The sequence below is a fragment of the Aptenodytes patagonicus genome, chromosome 1 (genome assembly GCF_965638725.1).
Source record: "Aptenodytes patagonicus chromosome 1, bAptPat1.pri.cur, whole genome shotgun sequence".
Taxonomy (NCBI): Eukaryota; Metazoa; Chordata; class Aves; order Sphenisciformes; family Spheniscidae; genus Aptenodytes; species Aptenodytes patagonicus.
The window spans coordinates 131,622,025-131,643,738 of record NC_134949.1 but is presented as its reverse complement, the minus strand read 5'-3'; the positions used below and the strand labels follow the sequence as shown (position 1 = coordinate 131,643,738).

General features: G+C 36.8%; 1 protein-coding gene across 1 annotated transcript in view; it reads right to left on the bottom strand.

The window, feature by feature from the left end:
* The window catches only part of CFAP47 (cilia and flagella associated protein 47), a 371,213-nt gene that overhangs the window by 176,879 nt on the left and 172,620 nt on the right, over window positions 1-21,714 (bottom strand). The window contains exons 46-48 of the mRNA XM_076355671.1: window positions 11,513-11,709; window positions 7,396-7,539; window positions 6,041-6,214 (exon numbers count right to left, since the gene is read on the bottom strand). Coding sequence (XP_076211786.1) covers window positions 6,041-6,214; window positions 7,396-7,539; window positions 11,513-11,709 — 515 coding nt within the window. The remainder of the gene's footprint in view (window positions 1-6,040; window positions 6,215-7,395; window positions 7,540-11,512; window positions 11,710-21,714) is intronic.

The window sequence follows — 21,714 nt, the reverse complement described above, 5'->3', positions numbered from 1 at the left end:
GAAATGATGGCTTTCAGTAACCACAATTTTCCCCAAACCCACACAACGTATGTTCCATCCTTTCACTATCACTCAGAAAATGTAGAATACCACAATGAAACCAAAATGTAAATTATTATTAAAGTTATCATTGTGACCCTGCAGAAAATTTGCTCAAATCAATCCAACTCCAAGGATTTAGTTTTTAAATGATAGTATTCTCCATTGTCTTATACCTCAAGTCATTTACACACAGCTAGAAAGTATAAATGCAGCAGATTTGTAAAATATTACAATTTTGATCTAATTTATCAGTCAGAGATTTGAAAACTCATTCTGCGGAACTGTAATATAGCTATTTAAGATGAATAGGAATGGAAAGCCCATCTTCAAAGTCATAGTAAAAAAATCATTTTTTCCAGAGTTGAATAACCAAATAAGCATAACTTCAAAAGTGTCAGCTGACACTTCAAGCCAAAGTGGTAAACAGATGTACAGCACTTAATCAAACATACTTAAATTCCACTATCTCTTTGTATAACAAAGTTAGACAGTAATATGTTCAATGTTTCCACTTGAAAATTGTTTATCAGGTCTGTTTAACAATATTGACAGGCTCTACTTATAAAAAGTTAATGCTCCTTGACACTAGGCCAGAACTGGGTCTGTGACAGTCACTGATCAATCTGATAACCAGATTTTTTTCAATACTGTCAAGAATGACAGATGTTTCAAAAGAAGCCCGCATTACTTTCCCTCATCCTCCTTTCAGTGTATACCTTGCAAGTTCCTGAGTTATTAGGAATTCATTTAGTTCTTGCAATCACTTTTATTTTGCCACCAGCATGTTAAAACACTGAAATAAAACATCTTTGCATTGCACTGAGTATACTGCCCAAATAATTCCTGCCTGTTCAGCTGCAATCTGGAGTTCTACATAATTAAGAGTGCTACATAATCCAGATTCGTAACCCAGCTAGGCCACCTGTCAAGACCACTAACCTATCTCAAGAAACAAATCAGACCGAAGATCTTACTATACCCTTACTTGATCAAACAATTTCACAACTAGTAATCACAAAAAAAACCTGCCAACAACCACAGTTACTCTAACATTCTGTAGGCCTTTGTACCATTCATTATTGCTATGAAGAATGCTTTTTCTGTAGTGAAGCCTGTTACAGAAGTTCTGGTAGGCAACGTGGAAGCCAAAAGGATTGAAATTGGAAGGACAGATAAAATTAGAAGGATTATGGAATACACAGATTTACTTGTGGTTAAAGAATACAAACTTGATGAGGGTATAGGACCTTCAGCAATTAGGCTACTAGAGTCGCATGGAATTTATTCTCAGGAAATGTCACATAAATTACCAAACAAGACTTAGCCTATTCAGGAAAGCCCCTCATTAAAGGTGTACAGTATATAATTTTATCATTTTGAGACATTTGTTACAAATACCCAACCTTCATGTCATTCTTTCATTGACATTGTAAAGATCTAAAATGGATATATAAAGGATAGAGAGAGAAATGCATCGAAGAACAGGGGATTTCATAGTTTTTTATTATGTATTTATTCTACAATACTTTTGGAAATTACTAACAGTTTGTATAACCTAATACCTGAAAGGTAATTTAACTGAGCCTTGAGATTCCTCTAGAAAGTTTACTTTAATGACATCTATTTTGAACAGCACTGAGAAAAACAGTTACAGAGTTTTATATTTTTACTGCAAAACCAAGCCTTGAAAGAATTAGGCACTTTTATAGCTGAAGTTACTATCAAAGGTGTCATTAGAAGCAACCATCAACACACCAGACAATTACTTATATCCAGCAGAGTTTTATATAAAAATCAAAAGAAAATGGTATAAAAAATTTTGTCATGAGACTGACAGATTGGATTTTATAGAAATACTTTACACTTTCTACCTTTGTAGGATGATTTGAATCTAATTTTACAGCCACTAAAATCCACTTACATTGCAGTCTCTAACCTTATATGAATTCAGCAGCAGAGAAGGATGTATTCTCTGGCTGACGTTATATATGCACAAATTCGTTATGAATTCTGTTGTAATGTTTTTTCAGACCCCGGAGTAAGTTAATCACAAGAAAGACTATTTGTTGTAATATCCCCTAGAACCAGCCATGAAGAGCACAGTGGCAGTATTTCCCTAAGCTTTACACATCAATCAGTAGAAAATAGTTCATAAAACATTCACATTTTTCAAGGAATTTATGGAAATTGTCTTTCTAATCATGGAAAGCTTTGTGGGCACTGAAAGTGTTTTGCTTAGCATTTTTAAATGTAGACTGGAGTCAAGCACATGACCTTCACTGAATTCCAAAGGCACCTCTTCCCTCCCTGATTTTCTTGATACATATTAGTGGTTGCACAGACAAGCAAACCACACATACAAAAATTATCGCTGCTCCAGACATGACCACTCTAGGTATGTTTGAAATGGGAAAAACATTACTCAGGGGGAAGAGGGCTTTCTTAACGGAGAAAAGGAAAGAATTATTTCCCTCTTCCTCCTCGCAGACATAACTTTCAATGGTCACTTTTGCAGTAGTACCCTTATTTTAGTTGAAGCTATTAGATATATACAGTGAATACTGAGAAACAGGGTAGCATATATACAATGTAATTAATTTTTTAACGAAATGAGTTTTTATTAAGTTTATACTTTAATGTATTCAGTATTAAAATGGAATAGTGAAGCTAAATTTACACCTCAAAGGCAAAATTACCCAAGTATTAATTCAGCTGAATTAATTATTGCTAAGTATTCATTGTGCAGTAAATTGTTTACGGACATGCCTGTAAATTATTATGCTCGTCAGCTACTGGCACATATTATACGATTTTTGATACAGGCTAAGCTTTATTACTTCAGCAAATGAAATACTTATGTTTTTTAAAAATATCAAGTATGTCCCAGTTTATCTCTGAGAAGTTACCTTGTATAGTGGATACACTCCATCAATGGAGGATGTACGGGCCTAATCAACCAACCAATTCAATAATGAAGATATTCATTAGCCAACAAAATTACAAAAGATCCCGTCAAAAACATTTCTAAAACTATTACTTTTTGGGTTATCTTTGTTCTGTCTCCACCAAAGCTGATAAGATTTCCTCCACCTAATCATCAACTTAGCTAAAGGACAATATGGTAAAATTTCAAAGACGCTGGATTAAAAAGGAGAGGAGTTACTGGGCTGTCAGCAACTGCCCCCAAGAGAAACACTGACAAAGACAAAATCACAGTCTGTTATGCTCTGCTTCACAACAGACTATCCAGAAATTACAGTAATCAGGCAGGACGGACTGAACAACAACAACGAAATTAGTATCACTTCTTTTTCCTGTTGCCCTTTGTGCTATACACTTCTGAGTAAATAAAGTTTATTTTGCATTTCTAGCAAGGTTGTTGGTCACAGTTCCCTCTTAGAGGAGGTTTTCCCCTTTCTCCTAATAACTACAGATAATGGTGATCATGTTCTGGATTTACTGATTAAATCCCAATTTACAGACTAACCCTTTTGGAATTAAAAGCGAGTAAATGATCTTCACTCACTACAGTAGCGCAAGACACTACGTGACATCTGCTAGAGAGTGCTGGAAGTGATTAATATTGTTTGCTTTGTTGAGGAGACAGTTTCCAGACACTGGTAGGTTTTGTAATCATGCCTTTTCCAACAATTCCAGCCCACCTTGCTTCAACAACTGTTCTACAACAGTTTCTGGGTAAAAACCTAGCATAGAGAATACACATTATTCACACCGATTAATTTATTACATGCATACAAGCATGAAATAGCTGGCCTTACTACTTTTCTCCCAAAAGTCCCAGAGCAAAAAGAGCACACACGGTTGGACTGTCAAGTGGTACTTCACAGAGGCAAAATAAAACACAACAAAACAAACCACCAGAAAACCAACCAAGCAGACGAGAAAACCCACCCAAAACCCAGATTTCGGTACCCAGAGAACACCCTCAAGGACCTCAAAGTTCAATCAGACCCAGCTCACCCTGGAATAGTCACAACTGTCATAAATCTGTTTAATGCAATGTTTCTGAAAAAGACATACAATGAATAATTTTAATGCATTCATTTCGAAGTTTGATATTTCAGTGTCTTTCACTTTCATTGGCACAAAAAATATTGAGTTCACACAAAATGGGAAAGCAGAGGAAAGAGTTCTGTTGTCAACTTTCAAAAACATTCACTTCTTTTAGAGATAAAAGTACAAATGTATTAGAAATGTAAATGCATTCACATCTAAAAAGCTAAGATTGCTGAAAAGAAAAGTGTCAAAGCTGGTGATGCCCAAAAAATACATTTCCTACTTTGTTTGGGGGTTTTAATAATGAGTCAAAAAATAGGAACATGAAGCTGGACCTTTTTATGATATACAAAGTTTATTAAATATATCCTCCTGTAACAGTGAAAGATTGGAGCCTAGCAAGAGTTTAAGGAAGGATTTTGCGTTGCCATGAATTCCCATCAAACCAATAGAAGAATGCTGCTGGTACATATGTGATCTCTCTTTATAAAATAAGGTGAGGCCACTGTCTACCAATACCTGTCATTTTGAGTAAAGCAGCATTTGGTGCTACTGGTACCAAGACTGAGAACAAAAGATCACTCATTTCACAAGTCCACACTAGTTAACTAGTCAGATTTTACCTTCTAGAATCTACATTCTTCCCTTTTCCCTCCTTCCCCCCAAAAGAAAAAACTACAAAAAAAAGCCCCAACACCCAACCCCCTCAGTTCAAAAATATATATTTAAATATGCTGACAATTTTTAGAGCACACTCTCCTGCCTTGTTTTCATTGATTGAGCCCTCCTAGCAAATCGTATACAGCCATAGTATCTAGATGCTATCTACTCTAGATTTAAATGCCATAATAGAGTCACAAAGATGGCTTTTGTTGAGCAAGGTCCAAGATGTTCTTGCTCAGGAACCTTCTCTGCAGCTGAAAAGAAAAGCAGAAGTCATCTTTTTTGCTCTAATGTACATTCTGCCTCTGCTGGCATATGACATGGGGTCCTATACATGGATAAGGAAGGTGAGGACTACTACTGAAATACTTTTTCACTTTCAAAGTAAACATGCAGACAAGATAAATAGTAGGAAAATCGTGCAGTTACAGTAATACAACAGTGTTTTTAAATAGGAAAATGTGTTTGTGTAAATACAGTTATAAAATCTATTTAACTAAAACAGTGAAAAATAATAATGATTATATTTAATAGTAAAAAGATCTTCTTGAGCGGGGAAACTAACAAAACTGTATTTTCTAAGAATTTATATCTTATGTCCCTCCACTGAAATCACAGCTACCTCAGCACCTCCTACTCCACCTCCCCAGTGACCCATTGCCCTTCAACAACTCCAGTTTGTTATTTCCTCTAAATTTTCTTTCCCATCAGCAAACACATAAAGTATTCCCAACTTCCTCCAATATCCCTGAAACAACAGCTGGGCAAAAGACATTAACTGCTATAACTTGTTCCAAGAAATGCAAGCACTGACTGGCCAGGCCATTAGGAACAGAGATATAGTGAGCTCATGATGCAATCTTTCCCTTAGTAGGATAGTAATTTTTGTCCTTTTCTTGTAATATTCCAATGCTTTATGAAGATTTTAGGAACCCTGTATTCTCAAGCCCCTTCTCTGATTTCAAACCCGATGGAATTGGCCACTGGTTTCAAACCAGTGGAGGAGGAAGGGAGGAAAGACTAGCAAATGAACAGAGTGCAATTGTAGAAGTGTTGTCCCCTTAGGAACCAGACTAAAAAACTAAGAAAACTTTTTCCATGGAACTTTCAGTAAAATCATACACTGTCTCAGAGACTTCCTGACTATAAACATATCCATACACTATAAACTATAGTTAGATATAATTTCTCATAGATACATTAATTTAATAGTAGTATTATTACAATTATTACAATTACAATAATATTTACTATTGTAATACATAATTCATAGGCCCTTGTATAGAAAAATAGTTGTCACATTATTGCAAAAATTTACCTTGTACGTTAATTTGGTTTTGGTATAATTGGGCACCCATAAAATTTTTCGAGTGACCTTTCTCACTTGGCCATCTATCACAATATGATCCTGTGCCAGAGGTTTCTTCCCTATTCCCTTAAGGCTAAAGATGTTTTCAGTGCCAGCTGTATCATTTCGCAGAATAAGCTTTCCCTATGACAAAGAAAGAAGAAGAAAAAAGAAGCGTCAGCACTGTAAAAGTCCTCTTTGGCTGCCAAGCCAACTCCTTTAGTCTATTAATCTTAAATCCAGGCAACAAAGCATCTTTACAAGGAAGTGTTCCTGTTGACTTTTCTAGTTCTTAAGTAAACTCTGCTGTTAAACAGAGAAGAAAACTAAAGAAACAAAAGCTTTTAAGTTTTCTAAATTAGGAAATTTAACAATATAAAGCCTTCATACTTCTAGATTTTCTACCTCTTGGCTTCTTCCTGGAAAACAAATATCCAAGAAAATATGTTCTCATGCATCCTTATTCCTCATGTAAAATATAACTTTGCTCAATCATTTCCACCTGTCCTTCAACTACAATGTTCTTCATAATTATTTGTCATCGAAGGATTCAGGGCTTTTGACTTTTTAATACTGAGTTTTATAGTACTGGATTCCTTAACTACATTATATTTGGCTGGTAATGCATGCAGAAACTAATGTTTCACAGAACAATTTTTTTTCTTTTTTTTGTCTTTGGCAAGTCACACATTTGAATAGCAACCTGCAGTCAAAATCTCTCAGCTAGTATACAGGCAAAAATACGTATACTGCTTCTTGCTAAAGGTGTCATAGCCTTTGCTCTGCTCTTCATTTTAGCATTCATAATAGTGATTACTCTGATGGCAAAAGCAGCTTCTAAGTAGTGGCTTAACTTGTAACAGAAATTATTTTATGAAAACAAAGTACCCATCACATAAATTCATTTGTGATGTATGCATGCAACGAGAAATACTTAATGGTACTACTTTATTACTTAGGTAATGAAATACGATTTAATATATGTATTTAAATTCAAACTAACACAATGTACATTTTTATGATCAAAGTTCAGAATCTCTACAGAGTAACTGGTTGTTTCATTAAAATGGAGGGTTTGACAGAAGTCCAAATAAAGGAAGAGCTAACAAAGGGTGGTGAGGAAATCTATCATGTCTAGTCTTAAGCTTTGCAAAGTTAGTTCCTTTGTTTTTTCACTTCAGCTAGTAGGCAATCTTTCAATTTCTGACTCTCAAGCAGATGCTTAACGTTAGTAACTGCTTAAGCACTTTCCTAATTTGGACACTGATGTAAATTTTATTGACAGAAGCATCCTTTTCAAATGATGAAACTAATTTGCCTCTTACCGTTGTTATGCACTCAGCAATAGGCTTGAACATGAGAGGATACAGAGCTGTTTCACCTGATCCCACATTTATTAGAGGAGGGCCATAAAAACCCTGTCCTTCCAAAATTGTTTCAAGTTTCCAGTCCTGGCTGGACATGTTACTCTGAAATCAAAGTAAAAATGTAAATTAGATTATGCATTTAAAGCTCTTAACATGCATTTCAGCTTTTACTTGCAGTTAGCATCAAATCAGAGCACAGTACTCATTTTCCCAAAGTACTGTGCTCAGAGCACCTTTGGGGAGAATAAAAGTGTATTTTAAAAATGAATTAAGCTAATAGTAAATCCCTTATCCCTGGCAGCCTGAGGTACTGGTATCAATACTATGATACCAGTATATTCAGCAAGAACGCTCATTAGAAGAATATGTAAACGATATAGCTAATGGTCAAGATGGAATTTATAAGTATCATTAAAAACATTTACAAGTATCTTTATGGTGCTGTTTAATGCTTGCCAAAATTCTGTCCCTTTTGCATCTGTAGAAAATCTTAGTGTACCTCTTTGAAGTGCTGATGTAGTATACTAGCATATATTGCCTCATTTGGCTACTGACTATATTACAAGATCAGCCTTGCTTACGAATTAAGGACTCTGTCTCCAAAGGAGTATTTACAGTCCTATCTTCTCAGAAACTGGTCTTTCAAGAGACTAATCTATTTTAAAGAATCCCTGTCCTGAGTAGCATGAAAGCCTATTTAAGAAACATGTTTGTCTTGCATCCAGATGTATCACAAGACTGCTTGATTATGGTAGAAAGTAAGATACTTTGTAATACGTGCTTAATGGGGCTGCATAAAAACAGTAAAACTAAAATGATGCTATCCAGCCTCCTAATATTTGAAGGAACCAGATGACCAAACATCCAGTCTCCAAAAAGGTGAACATTCATCTGAAAAAGAAAATAAACTGGCATTCAAGAACTAACACCTGCCTTGCCAAAACAGAGAAGATTGATCTGATTTATGAAAAGAAGAAGTAATCCTTTGATCCATAACAGCCTTTTTGCATGGAAAACTATATAGAAATGTCAGAGGTGAACAATGGGGTTTGGGGAATAGAGATGATACTTCGATCCTTGTTTCCTTCTTTGAAAGTCTCTCAAGCTCAGCTATCTCAACCTCAGAAACTAAGAACCACCACCTGTGGTCGTCAGAGCTAACCCCACGGCATGGCACAAGACCTGCAGTATCATATATCTAAGGTTTGATTAAGATGTATGATTAATGCTTAATTCTTAGTTGTTAAGAGGTAAATTTCCTAGTTGAGCACAAATGCCTGTTTGGAATGGTGAGATTTGTATAGTGCCTCAGTTTTTCAAAATACTTCCATCACTGTGGTCTCCAATTCTGTAATAACAACAATTACTTCATCTCTGGTAGAAAACATGGGGGGGGGGGGAAGTAATTAACTGGTATCCTCATGCTGAAGACAAAATGAAAAAAAGGCATCAAAAGTTTATTTTTATTCTCATACTTTTTTTCTCCACATCAGGAACAACTTTATCCTTTTGAAAACCAGCTTGATCAGTTTTAAGACTTTCAGGTCATCACCCTTTGCTAATCTACTGTTTTAAAAGGTGGGACAGCGGAAACATATCACCATGATTGTTTTGGTAAGGAAAAGAGGAGGACAGTCAAAATTTGGGGGCTTAAGTTGTTTTATTTTCAGTGATTTCTAGTGTCATTGGTATCAGATGCTTCCTTTATCCACACTAGTGATGATTACCCCAATAAGTATTTCTTCTTAATCTCAAACACAAAAACTTGTCAGCTGGAGAAATGTAGTTGACAAACATGGTCACTTTGAAATTCTTCTATAACAAATCCTTCTAATACAGCATGAATTTGTCAAAAATATCTTCTAACAAAAGATATTAAGGTCAACCACAAACATTAGAAAATAAAATATTTGTTAAATTCTACTCCCTTGAACTTGTGCATTTACAAACAGTTTTAATTACTTAATCATCTAATTCCTACAGGATCTCTGCTTAATGCGAAATCTTATCTGAAGCCTGTTAAGTCAGTGAGAAACACAATTAATGCTAAGGGAGTTAGAATCTTTTCACAGGATGGTAGGTGATTAAAGCCAAGGTACATAATAAGGCTGCATGTATAGTATACCTCTTTCACTGGAGAGGCTGGAAGTGAATGATGGAACAATTACATGATTCTCATGCTTGTGAGTTATTCTGGTTATTCTTATTCTGGTTCTGTCACTAATTCAGTGTGTGGCTTTAAGCAAATCACTTGACTGTTTTATTTGCTCCATTTATAAAGTGTTCCACCTACCACACAGATGTTATGACAGTTTGCTAGTGTCCACAAAAAGTGCTTTGAACACTAACTATTAGGTTCAAGAAACTAAGTTTAGCAGGTTGAACAACCCCATACCTCAGTTTCACTCTCTATGAGCATCTGTCTTCCTCCATAGAGTATTTCAAAGTTCAGTAATTTGAATGACAAATATAACAGTGCTAACTAACAACGTAAAAGTATGGAAAAATTTCTGATAGATGCAGAAGCTCCAGCTAGAATGAATGTATATAAAAATGTAAAGTATCTAACTCCTTACCAGAGTAACACACATTTCTTATACTGAACATGACAGAAACCTTGTGAAAAAAATAATATGCAATTGCAAAATTAAGCTTAGGATGTAAAAGGACAGGAACAACTTCACATTTTTATATTTGTTTGTTCATCAATGTTTGATTTTGAAAATTTAGGGCATAACATTTAGAGCAGACTTTGTGACTATGTGCATTCATTCCATAGACAAGAGACAGACTAACAGAGATACACATTCCCGCTCTCACAAACACACGCATACACACCGACAGAGTATACGCTCCAATTGGGGTGCTTTTTATTTCCTTCCTAAGAAAACAAGCAAGACTTAAGAGTATAGAAGCATGACTCCTGCATGAAATTTAAAATCATACATTTAGGAACACTCAGAAGTGAAAAAAAAAATAATCAAAATAATAAAGCAAATCTGTTTAGAAACTCTCTATTTAAAGGAGGTGGGAAAAAACCTTACCTTTCTGTGTTATGTAACAGATGTTTTTCAGCTAATGTAACATTCAATAAATCAATGTTTAATAAACAATATATGAATATCTTAAAATCTATGTGTAAGAAAAGATAGCACAGTGATATGATTTCCTTTCATTTTCTTTACTTTTATTTTCTTAATGAACTAGTTCCTTGTCTACTTTCAGTATTTCACAGAGTATCCACAGTATGGTCTTTCCCCAGACCTTAAGTCTCCTTGTTTGAATCTGCCCCCGCTATTTGTCTACAAAATCTCAGAATATTTTTTCTATAAATTAACTCACTGCTATTCTTCAGTGACTTTAATATCAAATGGTTACATCAAGTACATAGACCAAACCATAGTTCAAATCTCAGGAAGTATTTTACCATTTTTATCTCTTAAAGAATTTTTACCCTTTCTCTCGCAGCTTAAGCTCCTTCCCTATCATTTTTTCATATTTTTTTTCTTTTAAATCAGAAAAGTTCTCTAAATTTTGAGCAATAATTTTCTGAGGGAGCTGATATTCCAACCTACACTCCGTCTTCACTTCCTGGTCTTACTTGTCACATGTCAAGGGTTTCATATACAAAATAGGTACGATAAAACTATACTTGGTATACTGCCTATGCTTGCCATATTTTTTAAATTGTATGTAATCTAGTTCTTCTATTTTACTCCTCAATATCTCTCCTTTTTTCCAGAAACAATACATTTATTCCCTAGATTAAAGAACTCCTTTTTTTACTTTCAGTGTTATAACATTATTAAATAACAGATTAACAATTGTGAGGACAGAAGTGAAACATTAGAAATAAGCCCATCAAATCAATAATTTACTTTAAGAACTGCCAGAAACTATTTTTCCCAATAAGCTTTATATTATGTCCAATATGGACTTTGAGTAGTAATACTCAAGTCAGTATTTACATGCATTTGTACATCTTACAACTGTAAATTTTAACAGTATTGATCTGGAGTCCAGTTTTTAAAAATCCTGAATCTTAGTTTAGTTTCTGGTAGTAAAGTGAACTTACTATTGGAATATTCTGAACCACTGCCTGGTAAGCTGGAGTTAGAAATTCAAGCTCTGCTTCAGCATGGTCTGTATTCACTACACATTCAATCTCATAGACACGAACATCGCAGGAGGACTTCAGAAGAATCTGACAGTGGTAGCAACCAGCATACCGAGGAATGAATTTTATAGGAAGCTCAACTGCATCACTTCTATCTAAAAACAAAACAAAAAAATTGCAGTGTTGTAAAGCTTTTAAGAAACATTGAATTCACAAGCAGAATCTGGAGAGAGTTCCAATAAACTGTAGGAGCGTCTCCCCAGCAGTACATGCAACAATTTAAAAGAAACCATAGAATTTTAGGACTCTCATCATATAAGCCTAGCCAAATTTTTATTTTCCTAAAAAAAGGTATATTTAAGCATCTAAACAATATTTTCTATTGTTTTTAGTAGTGCACAGAGAGACGTACTTTAAAAGATCTATTAAATCTAGTAGAAAAATTTAAGGTGTATGAATTTCTGTAAATATCAAAAAAGTATAGTAGTTACTATACTTTTGTCAACACTTACCATGAGAGATATCAGAGACAATACAGTATATTTGGCTAATAGTAGCCCCAGCAATGACTGGAATTCTGGTAAGTTTAGTAGTTCTCATGAGAGCTACTCATTAGACTTTTCCTATGCCCAATTTTGGATGGAACGTCTGAGTTTCCAAAAATGCCAGGGGTGTCCAAGTTGGAACAGAATCATGAAAAGTCCCATTTGCCCAATCCACAGCATGTAGGAAAAACTCCCCACAGTAATCTCTGGAGTAAGGAAGAAGCAATACAAATGCTGTCCATCTTTGGACATAGCAAGGTCTAACAATTCTGCTGCAAAGACTTCCTCCTCTGCTCTTGCTTACAGAAAGGATCAGACTCTTTCACGGTATTTTAAGCCCTTCACTAGCCCTTGTAGGACACTTTCCAAAGGAGAAGGGAAGGCACATGAGGAGCTCCAGTGACTGGCCATAAAAAGAGTTCCCCAGTCCAACTCTCCCAAGAGTCTCTAAGAAACCTGAAAAACTACATGAAGACTGCAGCTGTAAAAACTTCACTGTAGTTTTATATGTAACAAAGACTGTTTCTTTTCACTGTTTTCCAAGGTTAGAAACCAACGCCTAAAGTTGGAAAAGATAATGAGGAAGGTCAGAGACAATGTAATGACACAACAGAACCTTACAGATAAAACTCCAAACAAATTGCTTCTCCCTGAGGGAGAACACCTGACAAATTCTTGTGGAATTTCCCTTCTTCTTCTTCTTCTTCTTCTTCTTAATTTGGCTTTTTTTCTGACGATACGTATAACAAGTGGACTCAAACTATTCTAATATCTTCAATGACAACTACTGAATTTTGAAAGTGCAATCAATCTTTATTCATGATGCTGCTCATTCTGTTTCACAAAGTGGTGCTCCTCATGTATTCAGTTCTCACCTCTCTGCAAATGAACAGCAAATTGAAGCTTTCTTCTTGCCTTATGTCATCACGACTTCAGTTTTTTCACAAAAATAGCTCAAGTTCAAGAGACGAATCATACAGAATGACATTATTAATCTTTCAACATTACTAGGCTACCAAAAAGATTATAAATTGCACTTCAGGTTTAACCCTCTCTGAAATAAATTAGTTTGTTCTCTTTTAAAGACAAGATTAATGGCCTGGTAATTTTTGAATTATTACTTTTTTTTTCTATTTTGTCACTAAGTTATTATCCCCATTGGCTATCTTCTACAAAAGTGATCTGAGTTTGTCAGTTATGCAAGGAATGAAACTGTCTTTTCCATTCTTCAGTTCATTAGTACAGTCCCTAATTTTCTCTGTCTACAAGAATTATTTTAGGATGTTGAAACAAAATATTTACTTAAAGTCCAGATTTGAAATATTGCATTTCAAGATAAAGTAGATGCTTACAACATGTATTTGAAGAAAGACAATGCAGTGTACTGGAAGCTCAAAAATATTTCTGCATGAGTTTTCCTTTCTTGCACTAAATGGAAACTGTAATTACTAATAATTAGGGTTATCTTTCACTGAGTTGGACCCATCTTTGAAATGCACACTTTCAAAGAGAAATGCCTCCTATAGAAAATTTAAAAAGAAAAACAAGAAGAGTCTTCCTACCCATCCCATTCCGTATTTATAATATTTAGTTTAGCATTACTTTTGTTAAAATATTTATTTCTTATGCATTAAAAAAATACATTGAAGAATAGGTCAGTTGAATAATTTAAATATTATGATCAATTACAATCAATGAAAAGGAAAGTGAGCAATTGGTGATGTTTATTTAACATGATAAGTATTTTATGCAATAAGACATGGTTTCTGAAGTGAGACAGGATCTCCAAATCAAAATTATTACAGAAATCACTTGCCTGTGATTTATAGGTGAAGGTTGTTTTTTTTCTGCAAAATGTTTTTTCATGCTAATTTTAAATACCATAAGGTAAACTGGACTTAAAAGTTTCTCAGCTTAGCATGTTTTCTTCTTTCTCAGTCTCATAAGATATTCAGCAAAGATTAGTCTAGGAATTAATTCAAAGATTTAATTAAAATAATCCATGGGGTCACAACTGGCCTAACAATTTCTAAGACAAAAGTAGTAACGGTAAGCAATGGGCAGCATTTATGTTATTTCTATGTAACAGGAAGGAGAGCCTGCATTCATGGAAATGAATGAGACTGCAAGCATTTCTCCAACAGTGAAAAGTCAGGCAGAACAATACAGGGGTTTGCTACAGTTTCCTTCCCTAGACAGGATAATTTATTGTTTGATGAGGAGATATTTCATGTGAAATAGGCAAATAGTTTTATTTTATAGATTTGTGTTAGACAAATGCCTATGGGAAACATTTACTTGATCCTGAATCTGACTATCTGAATTGGGTTTAGTTGTGAGACAGTTGTCAAAACAGGGGTATTTGCAAAAGCAAAACTTTTGGTGTGTAATATCACCATACGTTCTTGGAAAGCTAAATTACAGCACATAGGTGTTCGTCGTTCTCTGGCAACTGCCTGGCATCTTGTGCCATTTACTTATTGCAAAAGACAATCTGATCACCATCTGGAATTAACAAGGTCCATGTCTTCTGGTTCTTAAAAATCTTACAACTCATCATTTTAGATCTGCCTGACCTGAATTCAAAGTTAATCCTCTAACTGCATTAGCCAACAAATAGTACCTTTCAAAGAAAAGTAATGACAGTTCTTTTGACATTAAAATGTAAGAAAAAACATATTCTAGAGATTAGTAATAATGGCACTTAGTAATCGCTGTTTAGCCCTATTACAAATTGTGGGAGGAGGGAAAGAGCAAGAATAGAAATGCTGTTCTTCCATATCACAATCTGTTGGCATAATTTCTGAAGGTAGGAAACTATGGGCCTTCAGCAGTTAGTCAACTACTTGCACATTATATTAGCTTTTATTCAGCAGTGATGGTTCTATCTATTTAGAAGCTCAAAGCTAAATTTCACTTATCTCAGCCTCTGACACCACACGTGTCACAAACAACTGGTTAAATTAACCTGAAGACTGAATTTGCAGGTATGGACTCCTAGAAGGTTAAACAAGCAATCACATTGAAGAGTCCAGACTCTTCTGACTTCTGTTTATATATCGGGTCTTCAAATGAGCTCATCTGAATTAGAACATCACTTTACTCAGTAGTCTTGAAAAAGCAACCACTCTTTTATATCCCTTAATGAGTGCTGATATGTTTTGAAATTTTTGCTATCACTGTGTATGTTTATTTGCTGATTTTCTTTCACTTTATCTGAATATAACGGATTTGTAGAAGAGTTTCTAAAAAACCTACTAACTGTTTATTGGTCCTTTTTTCCACTTAAATACAGTATATCATTACACATCTAAGCAAACTGTTAAATACATTCGATCAATTCGAAAAGGAAGATCTACTGGGGGGAAAAAAAGGAATGAAAGCAGGTTTTCCTTAATTGATTTAAAAATGCAAATGGCAGAGATTTTTTTCAATGTCTTGTCGAGAATACTCAGCAGCCATGTTCATGTATCACATTCAGAAGCCAGTGAAGAGCTGTGTGGCACTACAATAAAGTAGAACAAAGAGTTTCTTGGGGGTTGGTTGTTAATAAACATTGTCCCTTAGTATTTCTAAAGAATACTCGTAAAAGCTTTAGAAACAAGCAGGCTACACAGTCACTATGTCAATGGACAACTGGAATGCTGCCAAGTAAAAAGTTTGGTTAATACAACTTAAGAAACATAGTAAAGCTAAGGTGCTTTCTTAAGTCATCCAATGCATAGCCCCTACTGAAAAGGATTAGCCAAATTATAAAGTATTACATTGAGAAAAATACAGTAGAGTAATAATTCAAAGTCTCTTTATCTAAAATCACAGACAGCTAAGATCTCTCTAAAACTTATGCCCAAAATTTACAAATATCAAAAATTTCAGAAGTGATTCTTCATGACTGGAAGAAGGAAGTGACTGAGACAAGAAATTTAAAAAATAGGCAACAGAGGGGAAAAGAAGGAAGATGAAGCAAAATTTCTTACAAACAGAGAAGAGAGCTCAGAACTAATAAAATGAGTACACTGAATGCATAAGTATTACATGGAGAGAATCAAAGACCAAGTTTTTATACCACTTAACTGCAAAATAGTAAGTTAATGCAAAATTAGTAGTGAAGGCTTAATGCCAAAAAGATATAACAAAAGCTAGCTAGAGACTTCCGTAGTACATGATAATACACATTCATTTCTTTTTGCAATCTAGAATTCTCTACGGAAGGAAGTTTTCTTTTTAAAAAAGAGAAAAAAAGTAAGCCAGTAGTTGTTTTAACAGAAGTCAGGAAGAAGCCACAACAATCTGAATAAATTAACTGCAAGAAAAATTATCAAGAAAGCAGAAAATTTCTAACAATTCTTGATAGTTCTGTAGAGAAAGCTTTTTCATCCATTCACTGGGGAGGAAAGAAAGAAAAAAAAAGAGGGCTGTTTTTGGATATTCTTTGCAAGTATAATAGTAGGCAGCCAGCATTGTCAAATCCTGTAGTAAGAGGCAACAGAACTCTGATATTAGCTTTTGATACTGAATCTAAATTAGATAGCAAGGTGGAACAACATTTTTTCATTGAAAATGCATTGTGGACTTTTCTTTCTTCCTGGACAGCTTTAATGCTGAAACAGTACAACCTAGCCACAAAAAATATGGTTTTAGTTTTATTTTCCTGCCTAGGTTTTTTATGTCTATCTTTACAAACTAGGAAAGAAACTAAACCATATGGCATGACTAAAACCATTCTAGGTACATGCTTGCCTTAGAAAAGTTCAACAACATACATGCTTATAAAATACAGTAAGTGTATATTGGGACATACTTGCTTAGGAGCATATCCATTTGAAAATTAAAACCTTACCATTATTTTAAAGAACTGCACAAATATATCTTTACTGATGTTATACATATATTTATCATTACATGGCAACTGTGGTTGGTATTTGGTTATTATTACAATTCATAATATAAAGTATTGATATGCTGGTACTGACATGCTGCTGTATTGCTTTTGCGTATCAATTGCTATCAATCATTTACTCCCATATATTTTCTTTCCTTTAAAATACCGTAGTCCAACGGTATTATATCAGGTTTCTGCTAATAGTACAATTGGTAATGTAAAGTCCTTTCAAGGCAGAAGATTGCAAACAAAAAAACAGTCTGAAAAAAGAAAACCAAATAAACAGGAAGCCCTTCTTATAAAGTACTTGCATGCTGTAGTATCCATGAACTGTCACATGCAAATATGTGAGGAGCTCTACCTCAGTGTCGTGGTTTAAACTCAGTCGGCAACTGAGCACCACACAGCCGCTCGCTCACTCCCCCCCACCCGGTGGGATGGGGGAGAGAACTGGAAGAGCACAAGTGAGAAAAACTCATGGGTTGAGATAAAAACAGTTTAATAATTGAAATAAAATTATGATAATAATAATAATATGATAATAACAATAATACACAAAGCAAGTGATGCACTGTACAATTGCTCACCACCCACCGACCGATGCCCAGCCAGTCCCCGAGCAGCGGCCCCCCCGGCCAGCTTTCCCCAGTTTATGTACTGAGCATGACGTCACATGGTATGGAATGTCCCTTGGGCCAGTTTGGGTCAGCTGTCCTGGCTGTGCCCCCTCCCAGCTTCTTGTGCACCTCCAGCCTTCTCAGTCGGCAGAGCATGGGAAACTAAAAAGTCCTTGACTAGTGTAAGCATTACCTAGCGACAACTAAAACATCAGTGTGTTATCAACTTTGTTCTCATCCTAAATCCAAACCACAGCACTGTACCAGCTACTAGGAAGGAAATTAACTCTATCCCTGCCAAAACCAGGACACTCAGGAATTTCTACACATTTCTTCTTCCATTACTCAAAGCCATCGCCAGTGTTATGTTACAATATATAAAGGCACAGTCTATTCCAGAAAATTCCTGAATTTCCTAACTCTGGGATAAATGTTTATTGTTCTTAGACCTGGGTACCCACCATGGTGCTTTAGTTTTAGATATTGGTAGCAATAGATCTTGTATTATTTAGGCAATTGCTCAAATTTATCTGTAGAATGTTTCCCTTTCTACAACAGAGAAGATCCTATGTATGCCTGAACTTTATTTTCCAAATTTTGTGTGTACTAAAATTATTGTCCTTAATTTTGTTAAACTTCGGTGCAAATAATGTATGAGTACTCAGAAATCTGACAACCAACTTCCATCTTCCACAGTAACATTTTTTCTCTTTTCCCTAATCATTCAACTAATTTTTACTTTAGCTTTGATTTTTCAGTCTTCATTTATTTCAACTTGATGTCTAGAAATTTATAGTTCTATTTATTTTTGTGCAATTTTAGCTTTTAAGTATTTTATTCTTCTTCCCCTGCTTGCATAATTTGACTGCATAAAATGTTCATTTCACTTCTAATACCAAAAGACACATTACTGGACATTTATCTTAACATTAGAATTTCACCAAATAATTCTTATATTAAGCCCTAGCCTGACAGTTGGAACAAAAGTGTGTATCTTAGGAAAGCTTCCACTTTCTTTTTTATAAGACTAAGTGGTAGAAAGATTGTTGTTTCTCTTGAGTTTGTGTCAATATTTAATAAACCTCACACTCACATCATTTTACAGGTATCATAAATTGTTTCATTACAAATCTCTGTGTTATATAGAAAGCGCTATGCTTTCTGCATGCAGCCCTTTACAGTCAGACATATTCTCCCTTTTTAAGTACTTACAGGTAACCTGAACAGGACCTCTTTCCCACAGAGATCACTGAGAGATCAAGTTATTCAAGCTTTCAAGACCCTGAAATAATTATTACAGCACTTCCCTGAACCCTTCCTCATTTGTAACCTCCCTTCTAAAGTATGGAAACAAGAACTGGATGTGATGTTCCAGTAATACTCTCCCTTTCATAAAATGGTAACAGCACTTTTCAATACCTACATGGTATTTTTCCACTTATGCGTTCAAGGATCCTTGTTTTTCAAAATTTTCAAAAAAATTCCTTAATGAAAGTGAGAGGGAGCTGAAGTCAGAAAAACACAGAGTGGGAAATAAGGCTGAAAGCTTTAGTTCACACTGTGAGATAAGTACTCTTCTACTTTGCAGATTTCTTAAACTTTTTCGGATACATAACTTTGCAAAACAAAGCCTTTCCTCCCCTTTCAAACTACGTTATTTCGTCTTTGATATATACATTATTTAGTATAAAAACTATGTTGTTCAAATAAACCAAACTGCCGATGAAGCTGTTCTGCTTAGTTAAAACTGATCTTTCATTAACTGCTGAAAAGACAAATAGGATGGATTTCTGTTTTGGTTTTCACAGTTTTACCCAAAAATCCATAGCCATTTCCTTCTTTCCCCACCATAATCTGTGTCGTGCTGCTAGACAGGAGCAGCAAATATACAGCAGATAAACTGCTTATAAACTCTACTAACCAAAGATAATATGGAATGATAGAAGAGTTTGGGTCGCAAAGGACCTGTAAAGGTCCGTGGGCAGGGACATTTAACTAAATCAGGTTGCTCAGAGCTCCGTCCAGTCTGACCTGGAATGTTTCCAGGGATGGGGCATCCACCACCTCTCTGGGCAACCTGTGCCAGTGTTTCACCACCCTCAGTGTAAAAAATGTCTTCCTTACATCTAGTCTGAATCTACCCCCCTTTAGTTTAAAGCCATTCCCCCTTGTCCTGTCGCAACAGGCCCTGCTAAACAGTCTGCCACCATCTTTTTTATGAGCCCCCTTTAAGTACTGACAGGCTGCAATAAGGTCTCCCCAAAGCCTTCTCTTCTCTCGGCTGAACAACCCCAACTCTCTCAGCCTTTCCTCATAGGAGAGGTGTTCCATCCCCCTGATCATTTTTGTGACCTTCCTCTCGACCCCCTCCAACAGGTCCGTGTCTGTCTTATGCTGAGGGCTCCGGAGCTGGACGCAGCACTCCAGGTGGGGTCTCCCCAGAGCAGAGCAGAGCAGAGGAGCAGAATCACCTCCCTCGACCTGCTGGCCACACTGCTTTGGATGCAGCCCAGGATACGGTTGGCCTTCTGGGCTGTGAGCGCACATTCCTGGCTCATGTCCAGCTTTCCATCCCCCAGTACCCCCAAGTCCTTCTCGGCAGGGCTGCTCTCAATCCCTTCATCCCCCAGCCTGTATTGATACCGGGGGTTGCCCCGACCCAGGTGCAGGACCTTGCACTTGGCCTTGTTAAACCTCATGAGGTTCACACGGGCCCACTTCTCCAGCTTGTCCAGGTCCCTCTGGATGGCATCCCGTCCCTCAGGCGTGTCAACCGCTCCACTCAGCTTGGTGTCATCTGCAAACTTGCTGAGGGTGCGCTCGATCCCACTGTCTATGTCATTGATGGAGATATTAAACAGTACTGGTCCCAATACAGACCCCTGCAGGACGCCACTCGTCACCAGTCTCCATCTGGACATTAAGCCATTGACCACTACCCGCCGGATGCCACCATCTAATCAATTCCTCACCCACCGGACAGTCCACCCATCAAATCCATACCTCTCCAGTTTAGAGAGGAGGATGTTGTGGGGGACCGTGTCAAAGGCCTTGCAGAGGTCCAGATAGACGACATCTGTAGCCCTTCCCACGTCCACTGATGTCGTCGCTCCATCATAGGCGGCCACTAGGTTAGTCTAGTGGCTTAGGACTTGCCCTTGGTGAAGCCATGCTGGCTGTCTCGAATCACCTCCCGGTCCTCCATGTGCCTTAGCATAGCTTCCAGGAGGATCTGTGCCATGATCTTCCCAGGCACAGAGGTGAGACTGACTGGCCTGTAGTTCCCCGGGTCTTCCTTTTTTCCCTTTTTTAAAAGGGGGGTTATGTTCCCCCTTTTCCAGTCAGTGGGAGCTTCACCGGACTGCCACGACTTCTCAAATACAATGGATAGTGGCTTAGCAACTTCATCCACCAGTTCCCTCAGGACCTGCGGATGGATCTCATTGGGTCCCATGGACTTGTGCCTTAGATGGTCTCGAACCTGATGTTCTCCCACAGTGGGCGGCTCTTCATTCTCCCAGTCCCCATCTTTGCCTTCTGCGGCTTGGGCGGTGAGGCTTGAGCACTTGCCGGTGAAGATCGAGGCAAAAAAGTCATTGAGTACCTCTGCCTTCTCCGTATCCCGGGTAACCAGGTCTCCCGTTTCGTTCTGGAGAGGGCCCACATTTTCCGTCGTCTTCCTTTTATCCCCGACGTACCTATAGAATCTTTTCTTGTTGCCCTTGACGTCCCTGGCCAGATTTAATTCTATCAGGGCTTTAGCTTTCCTAACCTGATCCCTGGCTGCTTGCACAGTTTCTCTGTATTCCTCCCAGGCTACCTGTCCTTGCTTCCACCCTCTGGAGGCTTCCTTTTTATGTTGGAGTTTGTCCAGGAGCTCCTTGTTCATCCATGCAGGCCTCCTGGCGTTTTTGCCGGACTTCCTCTTTGTTGGCATGCATCACTCCTGAGCTTGAAGGAGGTCATCCTTGAATATTACCCAGCTTTCTTGGGCCCCTCTTCCCTCCAGGGCTTTGTCCCATGGCACTCTGCCAAGCAGATCCCTGAAGAGGCCAAAGTCTGCTCCCCTGAAGTCCAGGGTAGTGAGCTTGGTGTGCGCCCTCCTCGGTGCCCTCA